General features: G+C 38.4%; 1 protein-coding gene across 1 annotated transcript in view; it reads right to left on the minus strand.

Annotated features, from left to right (window-relative positions):
* Positions 1 to 8,838: 8,838 nt before the first annotated feature.
* The window catches only part of LOC136837243 (neuromedin-U receptor 2-like), a 111,628-nt gene continuing 95,740 nt past the window's right edge, over positions 8,839 to 24,726 (minus strand). Inside the window, exon 5 of the mRNA XM_067101981.1 lies at positions 8,839 to 9,331. Within this exon, the coding sequence (XP_066958082.1) occupies positions 9,098 to 9,331 (234 nt within the window). The 3' untranslated portion in view covers positions 8,839 to 9,097. The remainder of the gene's footprint in view (positions 9,332 to 24,726) is intronic.

Here is a 24,726-nt window from a genome sequence, read left to right on the forward strand (position 1 = left end):
CAGCTTGGCCATCGACCTGCCGGAGGGGTGGGACAGCCCGTGGATGATGTCGAACACCAGATGGCGGCGGGAGGCGGGTACCAGGGGGCGAGGTTGTCCGGTGCTTACGTCGCACAGCAGTGTTGGCCCCCCGGGGGCGAGGGGCACGTCCTTCCACTTGAGCGACATGATGGCAGTGCGGTAGGCTGGAGTCTCTGGGTCGGTGGTCTGCTCCCAGGCGAGGTCCTCGTAGTCGATCCTGAGCTGCAACGCATTGAGCTTGAACCTGGAGAGGGCGCCCACTACAGGGTTCTTCCTGCCAGGGAGGTATTTGATTGTGCAGGTTAACTCCGCGATGGCCGTGAGACGCCGCTGCTGCCTGGAAGACCATGCATCCCCTGCTTTGTGAAGGCGTGGACCAGCGGCTGGTGGTCCGTCCAAATTGTGAAGGGCGTACCCTCCAGGAGGAACTTGAAGTGACGTACTACCCGATATAATGCGCAGAGTTCCCTGTTGAAGGTGCTGTAGCGGGACTCCGCGGGGATGAACTTCTTGCTGAAGAAGGCAATGGGCTGCGGGGCTCCGGCGATGACCTGCCCAGGACAGCCCCACAGGCGATGTTGCTGGTGTCCGTTGTCAGCTGAAAGGTGGGGGGCCGTTGGGGTCCTGGTGGGCCAAGGCGGTTTCCTCAGCGAGGGCGGCCTTCGTCAGGGAGAAGGCTTGCTGTTAGTCGGGTTCCCACACTAAGGACTTCGGGTGGCCCTTCAGGATCTCCGTCAGGGGGTCCATGATGTGCGTGACCCTGGGGATGAACCTCCTGTAGTAGTTGACCATCCCGAGGAATTATTGTATGACCTTGACGGAGGTAGGGGTGGGGAACCTGGTAACGGCTGCGCCCTTCGATGCGGGTGGACGGACGCCCTCCGGGGATATCTCATGGCCCAGGAAGTCAGCTTTTTCGACACTGAAGGTGCATTTATCAAACCTGGCGACGAGGCCGTTCTCCTGCAGGCACTGCAGGGCCTTTTGGATGTGCCGCAGGTGCTCTTTGGGAGATCTGGAAAAAATCAGAATGTTATCTACGTAACAGACGCAGAAGTTCAGGTCCCCCAGGATGCTGTCCATCAGTCTCTGGAAGGTTGCCCCCGCATTCCTCAGGCCGAAGGTGGAAAAGGCGAAGATGTAGGACCCGAAGGACGTGATGATGGAGGTTTTGGGGATGTCCTCTGGAGCAACTGGTACCTGGAAGTAGGATTTCAAAAGGTCTAGTTTAGAGAATATTTTGGCCCCGTAGAAGGAGGCCGTGAGATCTTGCATGTTTGGGAGGGGGGTAATGATCTGGTTCAGTTGCGAGGTTGAGCCGCCTGTAGTTGCCGCAGGGTCTCCAGGAGCCATCCGGTTTCTGCACCATGTGGAGGGGAGAGGCCCACGGGCTGGAGGCTTTCCTGCATATGCCCATCCGCTCCATCTCAGTGAAAGCGTCCTTGGCCTCCTGAAGGCGCCGAGGGGGAAGCCTCCGGAACTTTGCATGCATTTGGGGGCCCTTTGTCTTAATGTGGTGGTAGATTCCGTGCTTGGCAGCGGCCCGGGGCACCTGGCTCAGTTTGGGCTTGAAGACGCCGGGGAACTCCTTAAGCAGTTGGGCATACTGGTGCGGGGCGACGGAGCAGATGGCAGGTGCGCTGGGGCCCGTTGCCAGGGGGAGGGACTGGCAGGAGTCGGTATCCAATAGACGCTTGCGACCGATGTTGACTGCCAGACCAAAGTGGGCGAGGAAGTCCGCGCCCAGGAGTGGGGTCCTCACGTCCGCGACTATGAAGTTCCAAGTGCACCTCCGGCCAAGGATGGAGATCGACAGGAGCCTGGTGCCGTAGGAGAGGATGGGGGACCCGTTGGTGGCCGTCAGGAAGGCAGCCGGGTCTGGTGGGTGTTTGCGGTCCTCTCTGGATGGCGGGAACACTGATCGAACAGCCCCAGTGTCAACCAGCATCATCCTGCTGGAGACGGTGTCACAGATGTAGAAACCTACTGGTTTTGGGCTCCTGGGTTCCTCTGCTGCCATGGCGGCCTGTTCTGTTGGCCACCGCCTCCCCCGTTTTTTGGATGGGCAAAAGAGCAGGGGGGTTGGCAGTTTCAGGCGTCCTTGCTGTACCGCTGGTGGTAGTAACAAGGCCCCGGTGGATGTTTCTTGTGGTGGTAGGTTGGTCGTCTCCTGATGACGGTGCTTATCTCCTCCGCTTTTTCCTCCGGCTGGAGGGAGCTGATGGGGTGTGTGGGTGTGGATGCCCGCTTCGCTGCCCTTATGGAGTCTGTCAGCTGCTGCGCCGTCCTGATCAGGTCCCTGAGCGGCATTGTATAAGGCTCGAGGATCTGGGTTCGGACCTCCGGGAGAAGCTGACAGAGGAAGATCTTCCTTGACAGGCTAATCTCCAACTGCCTGCCACTGCTGTCCATCTCGGGAAGGGTGAGTAGGCCCTGGATCATGCCCCAAGTTTCCAGGAGGTTCTGGTTGTGTTGAGGGTTGTTCACGAGGTCAAGGGTGCGGGCAGCCGTCTCGGAGACCGGCAGGGAGCAGGTCTCGACGAGAGAGGTTTTCAGACTCTAGTAGGTGACAGGATGTGCGGCAGACACACACGGGGTGAACTTCCTGTAGACCTCCGGGAGGGCGTTGATCACGGTGTCTGCCTGCAGCACCTCGTCGGTAAGTCCCACCAGCCTGAACTGCCCCTTGACCCTGTAGAGCCATGATGCCGGGTTACTGTGCATGAAGGGCGGCAGCTTTATGGCGAGGGCGGACTTAGTTTGTTCCGTCAGGATGGGCAGCGAGCGGGGAGTGAGTATCAGCCTGGAGGAGTGCGCGAACCTTGGCGAGGGGGAGGGCGCGGGTGGGTTGTGCGCGAGGGAGATATCTGAGTCTGTGAAGTTCGCGGTTAACTGTATGTGGGAGGGAATGTCTGCCTCCATACTCACTATTGCCCTCTTACTTGGAGTGGGTTACTCGTGTCAATTCGCACTTGGGAGCGCACCGTGTGGGTCTGATAATGACGCTGGTGATCTCCCGACGAGAGTCAGCACGTCCAAACACTTTGTTAAAGCGCCGTTTTTAGTCTGTTAGGGGCATGGGGTAGTTCTTGGAACCAAGACTAGGTCGCCGTATGAGTCCGCTAATGACTCCGGGAACCACTCCGGGGTCACCACTATAAGAGTGCGAAATAATGAGCAGGTGGACATGTACTGCTGGTTTATTAGAAAAGTAGGCTGCTTATAAAGCGGTGTGCGGACGTCATACAAATGAATACAATAGGATACAGGTGACCCGAGGTCAATTGCTCTCAATGTGAATTCGGACAGGCAAACACAAATAACATAAAAGATCAGATTACAAGAACTGACACAATAATACTCTGACACACATAAAAAGTAAACAGGCATAAATAAATCAGTAACAGATACGTATTTACATAGATAAAAATGTGGCTATTTGGCTTGACCTAGGCTTGTAGGAGAGTCACCGTAGAAAATGGGTAGTTCACCACAGAAAACCCGTTGAGCGGGGACTTTACACTACAACCGATTTCCTTTCCTCTAAACTTTAGGCCAAAGCAGTCACTCTCCAATCCACATAACCTAAAACACTCTTCATTTTCATAATGAAAACTTTCAATAGCACTCATCAACTTATCTTCGATACCAGTTTCTTTATCTTTTTATGGCTGTAGCCCTCTCCAAGCAAACCTGAGTTCTTTTGGCCCCCCTAAATTGATGCATCCTGGGAAGTATATACAGTAATGACTGTAGTCTGGATAGCTTTGATGACAATTTTGTTTGAAAATTGTCCACTTGCTACGTGCGGCTTTTTGGGTTACTAATAAAAAGCACTTTGCTAATTTGGGCTACAAATAAATGATTTTTTATACATTCTTAATGTAATAGTGTTATCTTTAAATGGCAAGGTTAGCTATTCCTCATTCATCAATCATGTAATCTTTTTGAAAATCGTGCAGTCCCATATTAAAGATTAATCCCTGCCTAGCTCAACCTCTGGGTTATGGATATATATATAGTTCAAATTGAACCTGTGATTACCAACACAGTCTTGTGTTGGAATGTTCTTAAGGTTACATGTACGGGTGCATGATTTCCATGCAACTATCATGTTGGACACACAAGGTTACTGTATATGAAATCTTCTGTTGGACATGTACGTATGGTTCCATGTACGGTTATGTAATTACAAACCAAGTTTCGTGCTAGCCACAAAGGTTACATGTAAAACTGACTACGATTATGGCTAACACTGAACGTGTGATTGCCGATCAAGTCTTATCTTAGACATGTGTGGTTACAGCATGACTGTGTGATGTGTCTCCCTCAATTTTAAGAATTAAAATTGAAGAAATGGGATCTTTTGTTCATTATTTGAGCCATTATTATTCATGTTAAAATATGATTCCTCAATACACAATAAAGAATCTATGAACGTTTATTAACATAATTTTCAACTATAAAAATTGAGAAGAACTGCAATCTTCACAATGTTATTTAAGGATCATAAATGGTACATTATATGTGAAACACTTAGTTTACTCACTTGAATTTCAGACTTCTCACATAATTGTTTCATAACGAACATTCGTTTCATATATAATGGTACATTATATGAGGAACATCTAGTTTGCTCACTTTATTTTCAAATTTATCACCTATCTGCTTCGTAATAAACATTTATTCCCTATATAAAAGAACATCAAGGGTCGTCACAGGAAGATTATGAAGGCTGCATATTTTAAGCCTCGCAGACTTTGGTATTCTCTTCATGACAAGCAAATGTATTTATTTCTTAGTGGTCATGTTAGTTTCTTTTTCTATGAAGCATGCAATGGTGACGCTGCTTAACCTCTACGAATTTTGTCTTGTTAAGAATGCTGACTTAAGAACTACTGTAAGTTATTCTTTGCTCTACTTCTCGAAGGTACTTTTATTTCCAGTTAATGGTTATTTTATCACTTCCCTAATCATGTACAGAAACATTCATTCCTTTACCATGTAGCACAAACTAAGGCTATTTTACCTGATAAAGTCTCTCATTGGCCAAGAGCAAACAGATCATAGGGAAAGGACAACTGGGCTGGAAGGACAGTGGGGGCATGGGACTAGCAACCACATTTCCTTTGAGAATCCATTTAGTAGCCAACCTATTTGTGATCAGGAAATGCTAATATATTAACTAAAACTACATACATGATGATTCCCCTTTAAGATATAAACTTACCTATAAAATGCTCCTCTGAATTTTGACGATGTGATGTTGTAGAGTAATGGGTTAATTGCCGAGTTGACATATACCAGTACTCGGAACGCATATAATAAATTGTAATAAGCTTCCTGCAGGGACAAAGGAGAGTCATTCACTATAGTTAATTGAATTGGCAATATTCATGTTGCGATACTGTTCAACTAAGACACCAAAACAACAAAAAAACTGATGAAGTATGGTTAGTTAGTTATAAATGATTTGTTTAACCAGACCTCTGAATGAAGTATGGTAAACAATGTATTTAACTAGATATGAAACGAGCATTTGTGGAGTGAAAACGGGCTTTAATGTTATCTGTTGAGGTTAGCAAGTTGATAACTGTGTACACAGGTTGAGGTTAGTTAGTTATGAAACACATAACTGACTAACCTCAGCTTAAGCTTAAGCTGAGGTTAGTCGGTTAAGACTTAGGTTCAGGAGGTTAAGGAGGATATCTTATAAACTGTAGGCATAAGTTAAAGCTGTCGAATTAAGAATGGACTGTGTCATTTGATGATGGTAAATTAAGTGACAAATTCTAAGGTAAGGATGGTAATTTAATTAAAGTCCTAATTTTAGCCTGAGGTCATTAAATTATAATGCACATTAGATCATGTGATGCCGGAAAGTTATCGATATCCTTAAAATGAGGTGAGGTAGGGAAATTATCAAATATATCTTTACTATAAGGTGAGGTAGTCAAGTTATCAGGCATATCTCTAAGATATGGTGATGTGAGTAAGCTCTTAATCCCATCTTTAGGATGAGTTGATGTAGGTGGGTTATCAATCACATCTTTAAGATAAGGTGAAGTGGGCAAGTTATCAATCACATCTTTAGACTAAGTTAAGTTGGACAAGTTATTGATCATATCTTTAAGATAAGTGATGTACATAAATATATAGGTAAATTGTCAACCATATCTTTATGATAAGGCGAGGTAGGTATGTTATCAAAACATCTTAAGGAAAAAGAAAAGTGGGCAAGGTATCAATAAGAACTAAAATGTAAGTTATCATTAAGAAAAGGTGTTGTAGGGAGATTATCAACCACATGTTCAAGATCAGGCATAGTAGGCAGTATTACCAATACAGAGATAAGGTGAGACAATCAATGTTATCAATACGTCTTTTAAATAAGGTTAGTTATCAATACTATCTTTAGGATAAGGTGAGAGGGGCAAGTTACCAATCACACACTTGAAACTGATTAGGACAGACAAGTTATTGATCATATCTTGTGGATAAAGTGAGGTAGGCAAGTCATGACACATCTTTCAGGTAAGGTGAGGCAGGCAAGTTCATAATCACTTCCTTAAAATAGGTTTGTTAAGCAAATTATCAACAATATCTTTAAGATTAGGTGATGTAAGCAATTTATTGATCTCGTCTTTGAAATAAGATGAAGTAGACAATAATCATCTATCACATCTTCAAGGTAAGTTAATGGCAGCAAGTTATCAATTACATCATGAAGATAAGGTGAAGTAGGGAAGTTATCCAGTGTAATCTTGAAGATAAGGTGAAGTAGCGAAGTTACCCAATACAATCTTAAGATAAGGTTAGGTAGGGAAGAAGTAGAATGCATCCTAAAGATAAAAGTGAATTAGTCAAGTTTTCAGTTGGTTCTTTGGGAATCACAGGCTAAAGTGGAGGTTGGTACATTATGAATTACTACCTGTTAAGGTTAAAGTTGGTGGATTATGAATCTCATATTTTATTTGACATTTGTAAGTAAAGAATCACATGTCTTGGTTGAGTTTGGTGGTTGAGGAGTCATTTATTTTAAACTGAAGTTGGTAACTTATGACTCTCATACTTAGTTTATGGATGGCACCTTACGGATAAAATGTCGCGGTTAAGGGTGTTAAGTTAAGAATCACAGGTTTCGATTGACAATGGTACGTTGATAATTAGATGTTTAGTTGAGGTTGGTAACTTTTGAATTATAATTCAGATTGTCTTACCCAACTTGGTTAAATATTATTAAACCTGACAGAGCAAAAGGAAGTGAAAGATTATGAATTCTTCATATGTTATTTGGATGTGGTATAAATTAAAACTTCAGTATATTCATTCATATATGTAAAGGCTGATTGTACTTATTTCTCCCAGACCTGAAAGAAACAGGAAAATGGCATCTAATCTTATAAGAAAGGAACAAAGCTGCTTCTCGAAAGGGTAAACCTAATAGTGAAAATAGAAATCAAAAGTAAGGCGAGAATTCCAGTCTGAAGGTAGTTGTAAGAAACAGTAATTGAGCCAAACATTCTAGGGATCCTGATCTTCATAATTTTCATGAAATAAATATCAGATACAGTAGAATGATCTGTGGTTTGTGGCTGTCTTAAAAGATGGAGTCTTATTTAATTCAAAGAAATAGTAACCTGATTTGTAAACACTGAAAAAAAACAAGGATACAAAATAGAAAAAAAATAATACAAGTAAAATCCAGTAAGAACAAAATAATTGTAGTGAATACGTAAGACCAACAACTAAGGTAAACAAATAATTACAGAGATTTACAACCTTGAAAATATTTTGTTAGTCTAATTAAAAATGTGAGCTAGGCAATGTCCATAAAAGGATTAGTTACAGATTTTGAACACCCGATATTGACTGACAACCTTAATTTCAATTTATTTAAAATGAACAGAAGATTTGGAAGGAAGAGTCGAAATACTAATTTGTGGAAACGTTATCTTGGCGGCACTGAACTTAACAATAATGCCGACTTTCCATTATAATGTGCTCTTAAGATTGAGTCACTAAATAAAAAAAAAAAGAATTCAAAGCAGAATTCAAGATTGCAGATGGACAACAGAGGCTGAGTGAGAGGGGAAGATAAATGGATGTAGAAGGATGAATTACTATCAGGACAAGTACAGTATGTTGGAAGTTACTGATAAAAAGGCGGAAATGAATGGGTGAGGTAACAGAGCCTGATAAACACTAAAAATGGGAAGGGGGCTGCTATTGAGGATATGGAACACCACATACAATCTTTTTGATTAAGATTACATACAAGTGTACACAAAGGAGAAGCAGAACCTTAAAGCTTATTGAAGACCATAGAATGTGTTAGATATGAAAAGCAGAAATTCTATTCTTCAGTCTGGCAGAATAGTTGACCAGTCACAATTAAGATTAAAAATCCCCAGTAGATAAGCTGATTTAATTTTCTAATATTTTGAAGAAATGAAAAGATACCTTAACAGGATATCAACATAAAAATGTCTACTCGTCTTTAGAGTGGACTGAACCAGTGAATTCTTTGAAGAGGAAGGATAGATACTCCTGAGTAAGATTTTGGACGCCAAAGAGATGCCAGAGATTAATGCAACAGTGGTGTGGTAGGCCTTCTTTGCAACAGATTAAGCCTGTGTACACTTCTGTGAGGAATTGATGCATCATCCAAGAACGAGGAAATGCGTCAAAGCAACGAGATAATTCATCTGTGAATTTCATAAGGAAATAAATTGGACTAGATATCATTTAGCATTCATGTTTAGAGAAAGGAGGGACTGAGTAAAAAAATAGTTGCCAAATGAAATCTAAAGAAATTTGTCATAGATAAGGAAGTTGCTTTGTGAGGAGATAAAATAAGAAAGTCTTAAAGGTAAGAACTTTTTTGGTATATGGGACCAAAAATTTATTTTCAGGAAACAAGTTTAAGATACTGAAATTTGTCTCAACTGGAGGCTTTCTCTTCTAAATCTAAGTTGTCTGTGGGAGCTGCAGTCTTGGAATGACAGATACTCCCAGATCTTGAAAAAAAATATCAGATTATTATGAAAGAATTTTATTTGAGTAAGATTTCAGGTCAAAAATTCTTGTCTGTTAGGGAATACAAGGAAATGTTTATTTTACAAGGTTTACACAAAAATGTAAAAAAAAAAAAAAATAAAATTGATAGCCAACATATTTCAACACTACTTACCTGCCCAAGAGACTGTTCTGTTTCAATGCTTGTCCAGATGATCCAGAGACAAAACACTCTGTATGGCAACAGGCAGATGAAGAAAACAACCACCACTGTTCCAAGCATCACCACAACCTCATAGCAATACCCAAAAAAATAAAAAAATTAGTATTTGCCAAATTACTTGTGGAGATCTAGTAAATAATAATGGCATACACATCGGAAATACAGTGGCATAACAATATCAATAATTTTTGGCTAATGGATTTGCCTGTCTGATACATTCACTCAGAATTGAAAGATTTAAAGGGTCTTATCAGCCGACACTAGGTAGGGGTAATTTCACCAGCACGTGAAAATTCTTGGAGACTTCTTTCAGGCATGATGAAAACAGCTACCTGGCAGAAATGTGTACCATTTATCCTCAATCATCTCCTGTTTTCCTTGTGTTATTTGCTTTTTTATGACAGAATTCCTCGAATACAGTTATTGTGTGTATATAATTTATGCATATGATTTACAAATGTCTTCTACCAATCCAGCGATGGTTACATGAATTATAAGGTATAAAGAACTAAGGGTGTGACCACACTGTGGTAAAACATATCAATCATGCCTTGGTAACTTACTGCACACACAGCACAAACAACTAAATACAAGTTAACAAGTTATTGGGAAGCCTAACCAGAGCATCATAGGGTTATCCAGCATTGCCGAAGAGTCACTCCTCTTATGGTTGTTGACCCACTTTCGACCTGTAAGTAGTGTGGACGTCATGAGGTGCTGACGTGTGTTTATGACATGTTTTACTGTAGTGTGGACACATCCTAAAGATGTATTAGACACCTTGCTACTAGAGAGGTTATGTCACCTATCTTATATATCTCACATGTGTGCGAGAACATTATGATTTATAAGTGCGCTGTCATTAACAGCACTGCTATCACACTGTGCTTTGAGCTAAGCAATGTAAAAAAAACAATTAGTTCAGGTCACACAGATTACAAATTATACCAATGCACAAAAATGGATCATATTTTTATGACAGGGAAAATTGTGAATTCACAAACTTGTCGACATGCATGACATAAGAAATGGAAAAAAGTTAACACTAACTGGCAACTGTTATGTTGAGTCTAATATTTTGGACAATACAAAAAGAACCGTTGTGTCAGATTTCAGCATGACTGTACCAAGACTACAGCAGTTGTGACCAGAGCCCAATTCCAGATGAAGAAACACAGCACCAAGCCACTGGCAGTAGTGTCTAGCACCCAAGAAAGATTAAAATCCAACACAGAATATCAGATAAAGTGAAGAAACTTAAATTCAGGGTTATGAATGACACATTATGTCATGTTTTCCATGGCAAGGTAACTGGAGAAGTGAGGCAAATCAGAGTGCTGAAGTTATGTCATGCCCAGGTGATGAAGCTGGCTCAAGAGTCCATTGTTGGTGGTCATCTTAGAGGTAAGAAGGCTGTTGAACGCATAACCTTCAGTTTTCTCTGGCCAGGAGTGGTTGAGGATGTCACTAGATTTTTCAGGTCCTGTGGCATGTGCCAGAAAACCACACTGTGGGGCCATACCAGTAAGGTACCATGGGGAAAGATGCCCATGATGGAAAAGCACTTCAATACAGTGGCAGTAGGCCTGATTGGACCTATAGTACCCAGTGTTTGGGAAGGTCAACAGGTACATCTTGATGGTGGTAGACTTCACTGCAAGTTATCCAGAGGCAGTAAACCTTCCTAAAATAGAAACTGAGTGTATAGCAGAGGCACTACTTGAAGTTTTCAGCAGGCAGGATTCCAAAAGAAGATGCTAAGCAACTGAAGTACCCAATTTACTTTAGATGATGATGAAGGTGGTGAGCCACTTGGTGAACACCAAGCAGCTGTTCATTACTTCATGTAATCCAAGATTCAACATGTGTGAAATTCTATGCTGAAGATGTGCCAGTAGATATCAAAAGACTTTGGACAGTTGACTACCAATGACTCTTGTTTGCATATCAAGAGGTACTGCAGTAAACCACCAGATTTTCACTGTTCAAACTACTATATGGAAGGATTGTCAAAGGACTGATGAAAATTCTTGAGGAATTATGGAATAGAGACTACAAGGATGAAGTGTGCAACACTATTAGTGCATGTTGGAATTGGGGAGTCACCTGGAAGAGACCTGTTGACCAGCCAGTTAGAGTCTACATGCAGCACAGAGACATCAGAAGCATCACTGTGCCAAGAGGACCAGAGACCATCAGTTTAAGGTTGGATAGAATGTGTTAGTGTTACTACCAATGGAAGCAAACAAGCTGATGACATAGTAGAGAGGATCTTACAAAGTCAAGGAGGTGGCTAATTGCATGGAACACAAGGCTGATGCTGGTGGAGAACAGAAGACACTTCACACAAACACCCTTGCCAGTTGCCACAAGAGGGAAGTGAGTAAAGCATCAGCAGCAATCGTCTGAGAAGAGGGATTACTGAGTGCGACAGGACCAAGTAATTCTGGTTGAGGGTTGGTTGGAACTTTGACTACAAATGGAATAAGAAACGCATCAAGATAACAACATTAGTGGCAAATTAAGCAAGCAGCAGAAGGAGCAGTTATTGGGATTACTGAAGAAATACCAAGAAATCTTCACCAGCAATCCAGGAAGGACTTCACTAGTTGATCACAGCCAGTTACAACAAGGATGTATCCTTTACGACATGCTGCTAGGGAAGTGATCCAGTAAGTTGAAGAGATGCTCAAGATGAAAATCACCAAAAGTTCAGCATCTGCATATAGTTCGCTAGTAGTGATAGTAAGGAAGAAGGATGGATCAAACAGGTTTTGTGTGGACTACTTTCAACTAAACTTGGTTAAGAACCAAGTTTAGTTGACAAGAAACCTCAGGTAGATCCAGAGGCTATGACGGTACAAATTTGCAACATAAAATTTTTCACTAAGGTGGAGTTGAGCAAATAATATTGGCAGATCCTGATAGAAGAAGCCTCAAAGGAGAAGAAAGCATTCACAGTTTCAAGTGAAAGTTACAAGTTCTAGAAGATGCTGTTTGGTTTAATTCACTCAGCAGCAACTTTCAATGGGCAATGGGGAAGTTGCTAGAAGTAGCTAAAAACATTGACCATTTTGTGGACTATGCAGTGACTCATACAGCGTCTTGGGATGATCACACTAAGGGACTCAAGGACCTATTCCAGAGAGTGAGTGAAGCAGGACTGACTATCCAACCTTCTAAGTGTTACATAGGATACAGCAAAGTGGAATTCCTCAGACACTAGTTCAGCTGTAATAGGATAGCCATGGATGAAGCAAAGCTGATTAAGATCCAGGATGCAGCAACACCAAGGACCAAGATGCAGGTAACATCATTCCTAGGCTTGACAGGCTACTACAAGAAGTCTGTAAATAGCTGTACTAGTCTAACTGTTCCTTTGTCTGGCCTGGTGAAAAAGGGATAACTGAACAAGGTGGAGAAGAAGGAACTTCAACAAAAGGCATTCAGTGAGCTGAAGCAGGCATTAGAAAATGCAATGATACTACAAGATCCAGGTTTCAATAGGGCTTTCCCTGTCAGGATGAATGCCTCAGGATTATTATTATTATTCCGTAGATGAAACCTATTCATGTGGAACAAGCCCACAGGGGCCACTGATTTGAAATTCAAGCTTTCAAAGAATATGGTGCTTATTAAGAAGAAGTAACAGGAAGTAAAGGGAAATACAGAAAGAAGAGATCCCACTTACTAAAGAAGAAAAGAAATTAATAAATAAATAGATAAAAATGTATTAAAATGCAAGAAGAATAGTATTAGGCTAGTAATGCATTGCATCTTCAATTGAACATCTGAAGTTCCAATTGCACGACATCCACTGGGAGGCTGTTCCATAGTCCAACAGTGTGAGGAATAAAGGACCTCTGGAACTGAGAAGTTCGACAACGAGGCACATTAACTGCATATTGGTGCTGCTGTTCAGAGAATCTGGTTACTCTTGGTAGGAAAAGGGATCGGGCATCGATTGTAAATGTGAAAAAGCTTTGTTGAAATACAGCTTATGGAAAAGGAACAAACAAGAGACCATCCGTCGATGGTCCAAGTCATGACTGCTACTATTAGGAAACAGAAACCTACCACCACGAACCAATCTATCTAAAAGAGATAAATCTCTGGCAGACGCAGACATCTACACCGGAGAACAGTATTCTAGCAAAGGAAGTACAAATGACCTGAAAAAGGTTGTATTGATTTTATCACTGTTATAAATATGTGAGGTCTTATGAACAGTACCTAACTTTTGTGCTGCATTTGCTGAAACTTTCATTAGATGTTTCTCAAAAGTTAGACGTGAGTGAAAAGTTACACCAAGGACAGTTAAAGCTTCAGACTCATTCAGCAAAGATCCATCCACCTGAAAGGGAGGATGGGGTGGAAAATCTGTACGAGATCTGCTAATCAATAGTGTTATTGTTTTACTGGAGTTCACCAACTATGCCATTCCCTGATCCTGTCCATGTTCCAACTGAGGCTGAGGGCAGCTTCATTTCTCATAAGTGGAGAATTTACTACACCCACAAGTGTTGCATCATCGGCATACTGAACAATGTTGTTTTCCAGGCCAACAACCATATCACTTGTATATACTAAAAATAACACTGGACCAAGACCACTGCCCTGTGAAACTCCAGACATAACAGATCTTGGTTCACTAAAGATCCCGTCCACAGCACCTCACTGCTACCTACCTGTAAGGAAATCTTGAAGTAATCCTAAAACATATCCACCCACTCCGAGATTCTGAAGTTTATAAATAAGTGCACAGGGAGAATAGAAATTGGCCTGTAGTTACTGCAGTCTGCAGATATGCCACTCTTTGGAACATACACTGTATTACTAAGCTTGCGCTCATCCGTTCTTTCCACTTGAATAAACAGCCTTGAAGCACTCTGACCCATCTCTCACCTATACTTACATTTTTATGGCTAATTTGTATCGTCACATATCTCGCACTTCATCTCTTATTATGTCACATAATTATGTATCAAAAACGATTCATCTTATATGGCTTCGATCTTTTCATTTAATTCACATTCAATGCCTTCCTTGTACTATCTGTTCTGTGAATCACCACTTCTCTCATACTACCTTATCATCTGTTACATTTACTCACAAGTACCTATATAAACCAGTTGTTCCTATTCTTCCACCATCCATACTAACATTAATCTTCTTGTTTTCCATCCTCATAATCTTTTCTTGTTCACATTTACCTTTAAGTTTCTTCCATAACAAAATATTTTGCTATTTATTGCAATTTTACTTTACCATCCAAATATGAATACTATATTATCTATAAACGTATGCCATTCCAGTCTCTCTCCTTTACAACCCATTTCGTACCCTACAACTAATATTCTAATTTTAATGTCCATCCTCTGACTTATCACATTACTCTACCCAAAGAGACACTAACCGTGGACACAGTAAACCCCGGTCTTAGACCCACCTTTAAATCAGACCATTTACTATCCTATCTCCATACTCAAACAACCTCCTTGCTTCCATCATGAAACTCTTCAATAAATTTCGACAAATTAATTATATTCTATATAGCATACATCATGAAAACACTCCAAATTACAATTCTATCATAAGCTTTGATAGTTATGTGTGCCACTTATAGCTATTTCCTTAAATCTCAAACTTCCAACATAGTTCTTCCACAATACTGTAAATAGCTTAACCACATACCCTCTACCTTGTTTAAAGGTCTTGTAATTTCCACAATGGTCCCGTGGATGAAGCACATAATAAGTCCTCATGTAAAAATAAAAGGAAGTGGTACCAAGACTTTCAGCTTTTGTTCCAAAGTCATCTTCAGGGTACTGAACAGTGTTAAGAAAATAACAAGCACAAGAAAGCAATATGCGGTCATAGAAAATGTCAACAAGCTATTTAAGTATGTAAACAACATTCTTCAAAACAAAAACATACTTAGTGGAAATATGTTATTGCCACAAATACAAGTACAAAACTATTTGTAAAAAATCTAACAGCTTGTTTTACTCTTGCATCCTTAAGAATAAAGCTTTTCAACAATTCGTCCATCTTAAAAAGATCATCGCTCAAATTCATGTTACTAAAAGAACTAATGAGATATCCTTCGACCAGCAATCTGTCATGCAATGAAGAACTCTTAAAAGTAATTCTAGCTGAATTCCAATCTATTGGGTGTTCAAAGCCTCTTGCGTGACAAAAAATGGCGCTTGAGCTGTTTGCAACCCGCACATTATATTTATGCTGTGTGACTCTCTTACGTAGTTGCTTACCAGATTGTCCAATATAAGGTATGTTGTATCTCTCTTCTGATCTATCATACTTCTTCAGTTAGAATACTACATGCACTTTATATAATTCATACAGCCTCCTTTGTCAGCTGTACCCCATACAAAGGAACCATGATTCCTCTGGAACTTTTTGCTCATCTATACATAACTTACAAATGCTGGTCAGCCACTCAGCCACATATTTAGTGCCCCGGGTGCAAGATCTTTTACGAATTTCTTTTGATTCTTTGATCTCTCAATTGCTCCGCCCCCCAAAAGCCCTCAACTGACAATCTCACAAACATTCTCAAACTTTCACTAACCTTCCACTCATGCATTCCTGAGCTCTGAGTCTCTTCGGTTTGTGTCATTCAACAAACCTTCAGAATACTCATTCCAGTCACCAAAGACCCCGTTCTTTTCAGGCAGCATCTTTCCAATTACATCTTTTATTCAAAGATCCACGTGCTCATTACCCTTTCTCTCTGTGGTTAGTTCCTTATACCACAACTTCTTATTCTCCCTACTGTAGCCTATACTGCTTGCTCATATTCACCCTCTACTTTCATTACCTGGACTCGTTTTCATTCACTTTCTTTAATACAACGTTATCCATCCCCTTGCACACAAGCTCATGTATTTGAACCTGTTTCTGCTATGTAATACTGCTTCAAATGATAAAAAATTTATTATGAGCTTTATCATGCTGGAAAATTAAAAGCAGTACCATAAACAGTGCACATTTAGATATTCTATAGCAAAGCCCAGCGTTCTTTGCAGTTAAGCCCCGCCCACGGCTTTCGTCATAACCATCCCTTAGAGCTAATTGGCTGGCAATAGTTTCGAAAAGTTGGTTAATCTGTGGTTCTTTTCATGTTCATTAATATTGCAATGGTTGTTGTACCGAACTAAATTACGTTCTGCAGATTATCAAAAGGAAACGTTATATTATCCCCTGAAATAAAATCGTAATACGCATCTCCATAAAGGTGGTTAAAAAAAGGAAAATATGAACGAAGTCAGGACTGTTCCGCGATGCTACAATGTTGAATTTCGTAAATGAGGTTCACCTGAATACGGAGGGGACGCAGGGAATGTCTGCGTTCGAATCGATGCACTTAATCACTGGACAATGATAATTACCGTCTGATATTGTCAAAGGTATTCACCATTCTAAACTTAAACACACTGATATTTCACATTGATTTCAGGAAATTTTACTATATTTGAACAGTCATAAAATCGATTTCATTGCACTCGTTTACACATTCGGAGGGATGACAAGCAGTGACTACACTCTACAAAACCTGTATATGACTATGATCAACTTAAAGTTTTACAGTCTAATAGTCTGTACAAGTAGTATTGGATATAATTTGCTGAGAATTTTCTTAAGGACGTTATCTTCTTTCGAAGTAACAGGATCATAAAAATGGACGTAGACCTATAATGTCCTATGTCTTTTTGTCGGTTTACGCAGCTTATGGTGTTTGGATTATAGGCCTATCTTATACTCAGTCGTTTTATTGTGGTTACTCTTATTTTCTTACGGTGCTTGTAGTTTTGTGTCTTCGAAAACTTTTCATATGGTGACCTACAACTGCAGAATAAACATAGACCTATTCATAAAATACCGGTGAAAAGAATTATCTGCCTATTCTTGTCAATTGAAATTTAGTCATGTGTTTTAATTAAAAGTAATCGAGATCTTTATGAATACAGTCTACGCTAGAATATTCTCCTAACAACAGAGAGAGAGAGAGAGAGAGAGAGAGAGAGAGAGAGAGAGAGAGAGAGAGAGAGAGAGAGAGAGAGAGAATATTTACTGGCTCATGTATCCTTTTGTCCAACAGGGTAACCTATAAGAATGTCCCCGAAAGGAAATGAATATCATGGGCTACTCGCAGACTGGTTTGGATCCTCTCATACATAACTTTTTCAGCCATCACTTATTTTTTTCTTATTTCGTTAAGCATCTTATGATGCCTTCCTACCATAGCTTTCATTTTCATGGAAATGCTACAGCAGCCTTATATTTACTCATCACAGTATTGTAATTTGTTATCCCTTTTGAAAATATATTTTCAATATATTTCATTGAGAGCAGTTTGATAGTTGTGTGTAAGGCTGAGACAGTCCTATGATTGATCTATGTGTCACTGGCTACGTGCCCATAAGTTTTACTTTTATTCTCTGTGGTATAAGAGGCGTTACAATTACTATGGCCATCCACGCATGTCTGTGCATGTGCACTTGCTTATACGTGTACATTCCACTTTATATTATGCATTATGTATCGTGGAGTTGAAACTACTATATTAATTTAAAGCTACTCTATTTCCAACAGATACGGGAAGAAAACTATTTGCGATAAGAAATTGACGTGTAGGCCCATGCCCTGTCATGTTCTCAAAATATAAGAATGTAATTTGTGGTCCTGTGACCTGTCATTGCCTCAATATATAAAAAATTGACGTGTAGGTCTACGACCTGTCATTGCATCAAAATATAAGAATTTGATGTGTAGTCTTATGACCTGTCATTGCCTCAAAATATAAGAATTTGACGTGTAGGCCTAATCTCTCAATGATATTAACATTTGACATGGCTGCATAAGTCTATACTTCATTTCAATTAATGCGGCCTATGTGTATTTAGGCTCCGCATGATAAATTAAAAAAAGATGCACAGACTAAATGATCCAAGTTCTTCCTAATGATATATAGCTTAATATCTTTTATTGGAGATATCAGTTGCATACTTCACAACTCCGGGAACTCAAATCTGTGGTGTCATCATTCATGCACGACGCTCAACATGACCGAACGGAGTCAAATCCGTTCTGGTAATCATTTGGCCTGCTAACTAGTGTGACGTCATTCACCCCTCGAGAGCTAACCAATCACCGGCGTGCAGTGGGTGGGGCTTAGCTGCAAAGAGCAGTGGACTCGGCTATAGTTTCCTTCAACATCTACGAAGAGTATATCAACAAGATGAAAAATAAATAGTACTGTACAGGACTTTGAACAAACTAGTCATAATTAATGACTTGAAATAATAGGAAAAATAAAAGGAAACAAAAAATACATTTATAGGCATAAAAAAAAATGATTGCACTTAAGACTGCCAACATCTGAAAGTTAACGGCAATCATTCCATAAAAATGAATTTGTTTGACTGAACAGTCATGACAGTTTTAAAGGTAATCATGCTATACAAGTAAGAGAATCTGGGAAAAAACACGCGTAGTCATGTACAGTCACTCAAAAATGTTTTGCAACATGTTCCAGAAGTTTTCGCTCACCTAACAGTAATTTGTTCTTTTGATATTTACAAGGAAATGTAATTTTTTTATTCGACTTTGGTTATTAATCATACTGGTTAACAATATAAAAAAGAATGGTGAGTGAGAAATTCATATTACAAAAAATGACGAAACATTTTGAAAAATTTCACTTCAGATGATTGGGCAAAAGAGTCAAAGAAGAAACTATACTTCGAATCCAGATAAAAGCTTATTGACTAATAAAATAATATTGAATAATCATCAATGAAATTATATATACATAAAGAAAGAAAGAATTCAACCATTATTGTTGACAAAAACAAAAAAGAAAAAATCTCATAACGTCGTATGTTATCGTGTGACTCCACATTCGGGCAGGAAAGTTGAACTAAACTGTCTCGTCACTTGCACCGATAAGATGGGCAACATCTTATCGCATGCATAAGACTAATGTCTATTGTAGATATTGCTCGGCAGCTTAGCGTAAATAAAACAACCATGTATAGAGGGATACAACAACAGAGAGAACAAGGAAATATGATAAATTCATTGTAAAAAGTGGAGGACGACCCCATCGTTGCGCTACTGTTAAGGATCATCATCGGATGATCACTGAAGGAGCTCCGCTTAACTTCCCTTACAGCCGGTGTTGCTAAAAAGAGAAAACATTACGCTCTCCCTTCAAGTTGCTGCTCACACCATCTGTAACAGGCTACATTATTATTTCATCATACTCCTGCCAAGAAACACTTCATAGCAGCGAAACACAAAGAACAGAGGCTAGGGCTTGCATTATAATATAATCCAGTGGGCGATGATTTCTGTAAGAGTCATCTTTTGCGATGAGGAGGAGAAATTCTCCACTGTTGAGCATGGTAGTCTTCTTCACTGCTGGCATTTAGCATTAACTAAATTAATGTTGAACTTCTTGCTAATTTTAATTCTTTAGAAACTTAGATAATAAGAAATAAAAAAATAGGCATTATATATTCAGTTAACTTCATAAGAGGCATCAAAATGATAGGCCTAAGTAGCAATGAAAGAAATGAGAAATCACACATGATAACGGCATTGTATGTATATATATATATATATATATATATATATATATATATATATATATATATATATATATATATATATACAGTATATATATATATATATATATATATATATATATATATATATATATATATATATATATATATATATATATATATATATATATATATATATATATATATATATATATATATATATATATATATATATATATATATATATATATATATATATATATATATATATATATATATATATATATATATATATATATATATATATATATATATGTGTGTGTGTGTGTGTGTGTGTGTGTGTGTGTGTGTGTGTGTGCTCACGATTATATTTTATGTATTACAAAAACAGACGTGAAATCTGTTAGTCTAATTCAGTATATTTTATATTAAGTTCCACTGGTTCACAATATACATAGGATTAGTCATTCAAAAATTTTATTAATAATAATGTGAAAACAAATCTTTACAAAAGTCGTATTTGTTGATGTTAATAAGACTAATAGTTCAACTTATAACAGTCGTAGGCCTATGTCTACAAAGTTCACACATATGAAGGAGACAAAACAACGATAGTGATGGCAGTTGGAGATGAAAATATTAAAACATAAGAACAGCGATGACCTCTGAAGTACTCGTATTTTAGTAACATCTTTTAATTAAGTAAAGTATGCCAACAGTAAGCAGTATCAGAAAAAGCCCTGTTTAAGGGAAACTGCAGGTAATTTCTCGGACCCACCATTAGTGTTCAGTTGTGTCATGCGCTTACAACTGAGTTGCCAAATAGCGCCAGATGTCGCTATTATAAGCTGCTGTCCGAAAAGTTTTGAAGTATGTTGCAAAACATTTTTGAGTGATTGTACAGTCACTGAAAAATGTTTTGCAACATGTTCCAGAAGTTTTCGTCCACCTAACAGTAATTCATTCTTTTGATATTTACAAGGAAATGTAATTTTCTTATTCGACTTTGGTTATTAATCATGCGGTTAACAATATAAAAAAGAATTGTGAGTGAAAAATTCATATTACGAAAAATGACGAAACATTTTGAAAAATTTCACTTCAGATGACTGGGCAAAAGAGTCAAAGAAGAACCTATATTTCGAATCCAGATAAAATCTTATTGACTAATAAAATAATATTGACTAATCATCAATGAAATTATATATAAACAAAGAAAGAAAGAATTCAACCACTATCGTTGTCAAAAACAAAAAAGAAAAAATCTCATAACGTCGTATGTTATCGTGTGACTCCACATTTGGGCGGGAAAGTTAAACTAAACTGTCTCGTCACTTGCACCGATAAGATGGGCAACAGACTCGGCCGCACCACAATCATTAGCTTGCATAAGACTAATGTTTCTATCGTAGATATTGCTCGGCAGCTTAGTGTAAATAAAACAACCATGTATACAACAACAGAGAGGACGAGGAAATATGATAAATTCATTGTAAAAAGTGGAGGACGACCCCATTGTTGTACTACTGTTAAGGATCATCATCGGATGATCACTGAAGGAGCTCCCCCTAACTCCCCTGACAACAGATGTTGCCATAAAGAGAGAACATTACGCTCTCCCTTCAAGTTGCTGCCCAAACCATCCTTGACAGGCCACATGAGACCAAGATATTATTTCATCATACTCCTGCCAAGAAACACTTCATATCAGCGAAACACAAAGAATAGAGGTTAGGGTTTGCGTTACAATATAATTTAGTGGCCAATAACTTCTGTAAGAGTCATCTTTTGCGATGAGGAGGAGACATTCTCCGCTGATGAGCATGGTAGTCTTCTTCACTACTGACATTTAGCATTAACTAAATTAAAGTTGATCTTCTTGCCAATTTTAATTCTTTAGAAACTTAGATAATGAGAAATACAAAAATAGGCGTTATATTCAGTTAACTTCATAAGAGGCATCAAAATGATAGGCCTAAGTAGCAATGAAAGAAATGAGAAATTACACATGATAACGGCATTTTATATATATACTCATATATATATATATATATATATATATATACAGTATATATATATATATATATATATATATATATATATATATATATATATATATATATATATATATATATATATATATATATATATATATATATATATATGTGTGTGTGTGTGTGTGTGTGTGTGTGTGTGTGTGTTTTGTGTCTGCAATTATATTCTATGTATTACAAAAATTGACGTGAAATCGGTTAGTTCAGTTCAATATATTTTTTATTAAGTTTCACTAGTTCACAATATACATAGGATTAATCATTCAAAAATTTGATTAATAATAATGTGCAAGCAAATCTTTACAAAAGTCTTATTTGTTGATGTTAGTAATACTAATAGTTCAACTTATAACAGTCGTAGGCCTATGTCTACAAAGTTCACACATATGAAGGAGATAAAACAACGATAGTGATGGCAGTTGGAGATGAATATATTAAAACACATAAGAACAGCGATGACCTCTGAAGTGTTATAGTAACATCCTTTAATTAAGTAAAGTAAGACAACAGTAAGCAGTACCAGAAAAAGCCCTGTTTAAGGGAAACTGCCGGTAATTTCTCGGACCCACCACTAGTGTTTAGTTGTTTCGTGCGCTTACAACTGAGTTGCCAAATACCGCCAGATGTCGCTATTGTAAGCTGTTGTCTGAAAAGTTTTGAAGTATGTTGCAAAACATTTTTGAGTGATTGTACATTATTCCTAATAGTTATTAACCTAAAGATCTACCTGATGAAAGAAGATCTACCCGATGAAAAAAAGTAGCATTCATACGTAGCCTACATAGCCATTGAAAACACAGTTTTCACCATCAGACATCATACTTTAAATAAACCATTAATAGTGAAAAAAACGGATACAAATTTCCGTTATATTGAATACTAAGTACCAAAATTATGTCCAAGATTAGCGCTCGTATTGAAATTAAAATGTGAAAATTCATAGTTAGCTTGCTACTCGAAGTGGTCATAGTAACTATCTGTACAACATGTACAGTAAACCTAATAAGCCCAACAGTCGTAGCAAAATTTTCGAAATAGGAATATGAATTTCAAAAATTTTTCTTTGAATTTTGAAGTTTTAGGCTATGCTCACGCTACCTGTACGTGGAAAAACGATTTATAGGCCTAACAAAATAATCCAAGTCTTCTAGGATGCCATCTCATTTACTAAAGGATTTACTTTTAGAGATTACCTGTTCTTTGAAAAATGAAAGATGATGATGATTTAAATTGTATCGAGAAGATCGCTATTAATCCAAATATCTATTGGCATTAACGCCAAAGCCTCTGCAACATTTTTTTGGGTGACTAAGAATGCTGTTTTCTTGAAAGTCCTTCTCTTTGCTTTTGGTGTATAATCAATTCATTCATACGGTAACTTGAAGCGCAAGAATGTGTAGATACTTCATATACTTTCTGGCCAAAATTGGTTAATATAGAAATTTGAATACCAAGTGTGATGTAATATTAGCAAGTAAAGAAGACCAACTCACCTAGGCCTAGGCACATAATCATGGTGTCAACAAAAATGTAGTTGCATAGGGAATATTTACTAGGAAACCAGTATTTTTGAATTGGTTAAGGAATATAACACAAATCATTTAGTTTTTAATGAAAATACTCCTATTCCGATAATAAATATAAAATAAATATTTAAAAAATTAATTCACTGTTTCTACATACATATTGTAGACCAATGTTCCAGGTGGTTCATGTTGCCGCCACTCAAATTGGTGGATGCGTTTTAGCTACGGTAACACTTTCGTATTTATTTCTTCATCTTTTTATAAGCGTTGAGGGGTAAAAATAATCAAATAGGACTGTTCAGGGTTTTATGGTTGCAATGCTAGTAATATGACAATGTTATGAAAATTTCTCTCGAATTTTTTTTTTCATTTTTTTATTTTACCATTTGAACCTAGGTTTGATGACGACTTTTCTTTGTCGGACTCATCGGCTCTGGGTGACCGTGAATTTTGGATATGTTTCCTCACTGTTTTTCCGAAATTTGGCTACACGTAATATTTTCTTACAGTTCTGATAGATATGACGGATTCACTCTTATGAAATATATTGCGGCCTTATTTTATGAAATAATCGTGTTTTCGCGTTGAAATACAAGAAAAATATGCATTATTATTATTATTATTATTATTATTATTATTATTATTATTATTATTATTATTATTATTATTCAGAAGATGAACCCTTTTCATTTGGAACAAGCCCACAGGGGCCACTCACCTGAAATTCAAGCTGCCAAAGAATATGGTGCTCATTAGGGAGTAAGGGAAGGTAAAGGGAAATACAGAAAGAAGAGATTTCACTTATTAAAAAGAAAAAAAAAATAAATGAATAATTTAATAAATAGAAAAAAAGCATTAAAATGCAAGAAGAATATCATTAGGGTAGTAATGTATTGCATCTTTGCTTGAACTTTTGAAGGTCCAATTGCAGGACATCCTCAGTAAGGAGACTGTTCCACAGTCCAAAGGTGTGAGGAATTAAAGGACCCGTGGAAGTGAGAAGTTCAACAGTGAGGAACATTTACTGCACATTGGTGCTGCTGTTCAGTGAATCTGGTTGCTCTCTCTCTCTCGGCAGGAAAAGGGGATCAGGGATCAATTGTGAGTGTGAAAGATCTCGATTAAAATAGAACTTATTTAAAAGTGACAAACATGAGACCATCTGTCGATGGTCCAAGTCATAACTGCTAACATAAGGAAACAGACCTGCCACCACGAACCATTCTACCTAAACGCAGACATCATCACCGAAGAACAGTATTCTAGTAAAGGAAGTACTGCCATGAGTATTG

This window comes from Macrobrachium rosenbergii, chromosome 58 (assembly GCF_040412425.1).
Source record: "Macrobrachium rosenbergii isolate ZJJX-2024 chromosome 58, ASM4041242v1, whole genome shotgun sequence".
In the NCBI taxonomy this organism is placed as follows: domain Eukaryota; kingdom Metazoa; phylum Arthropoda; class Malacostraca; order Decapoda; family Palaemonidae; genus Macrobrachium; species Macrobrachium rosenbergii.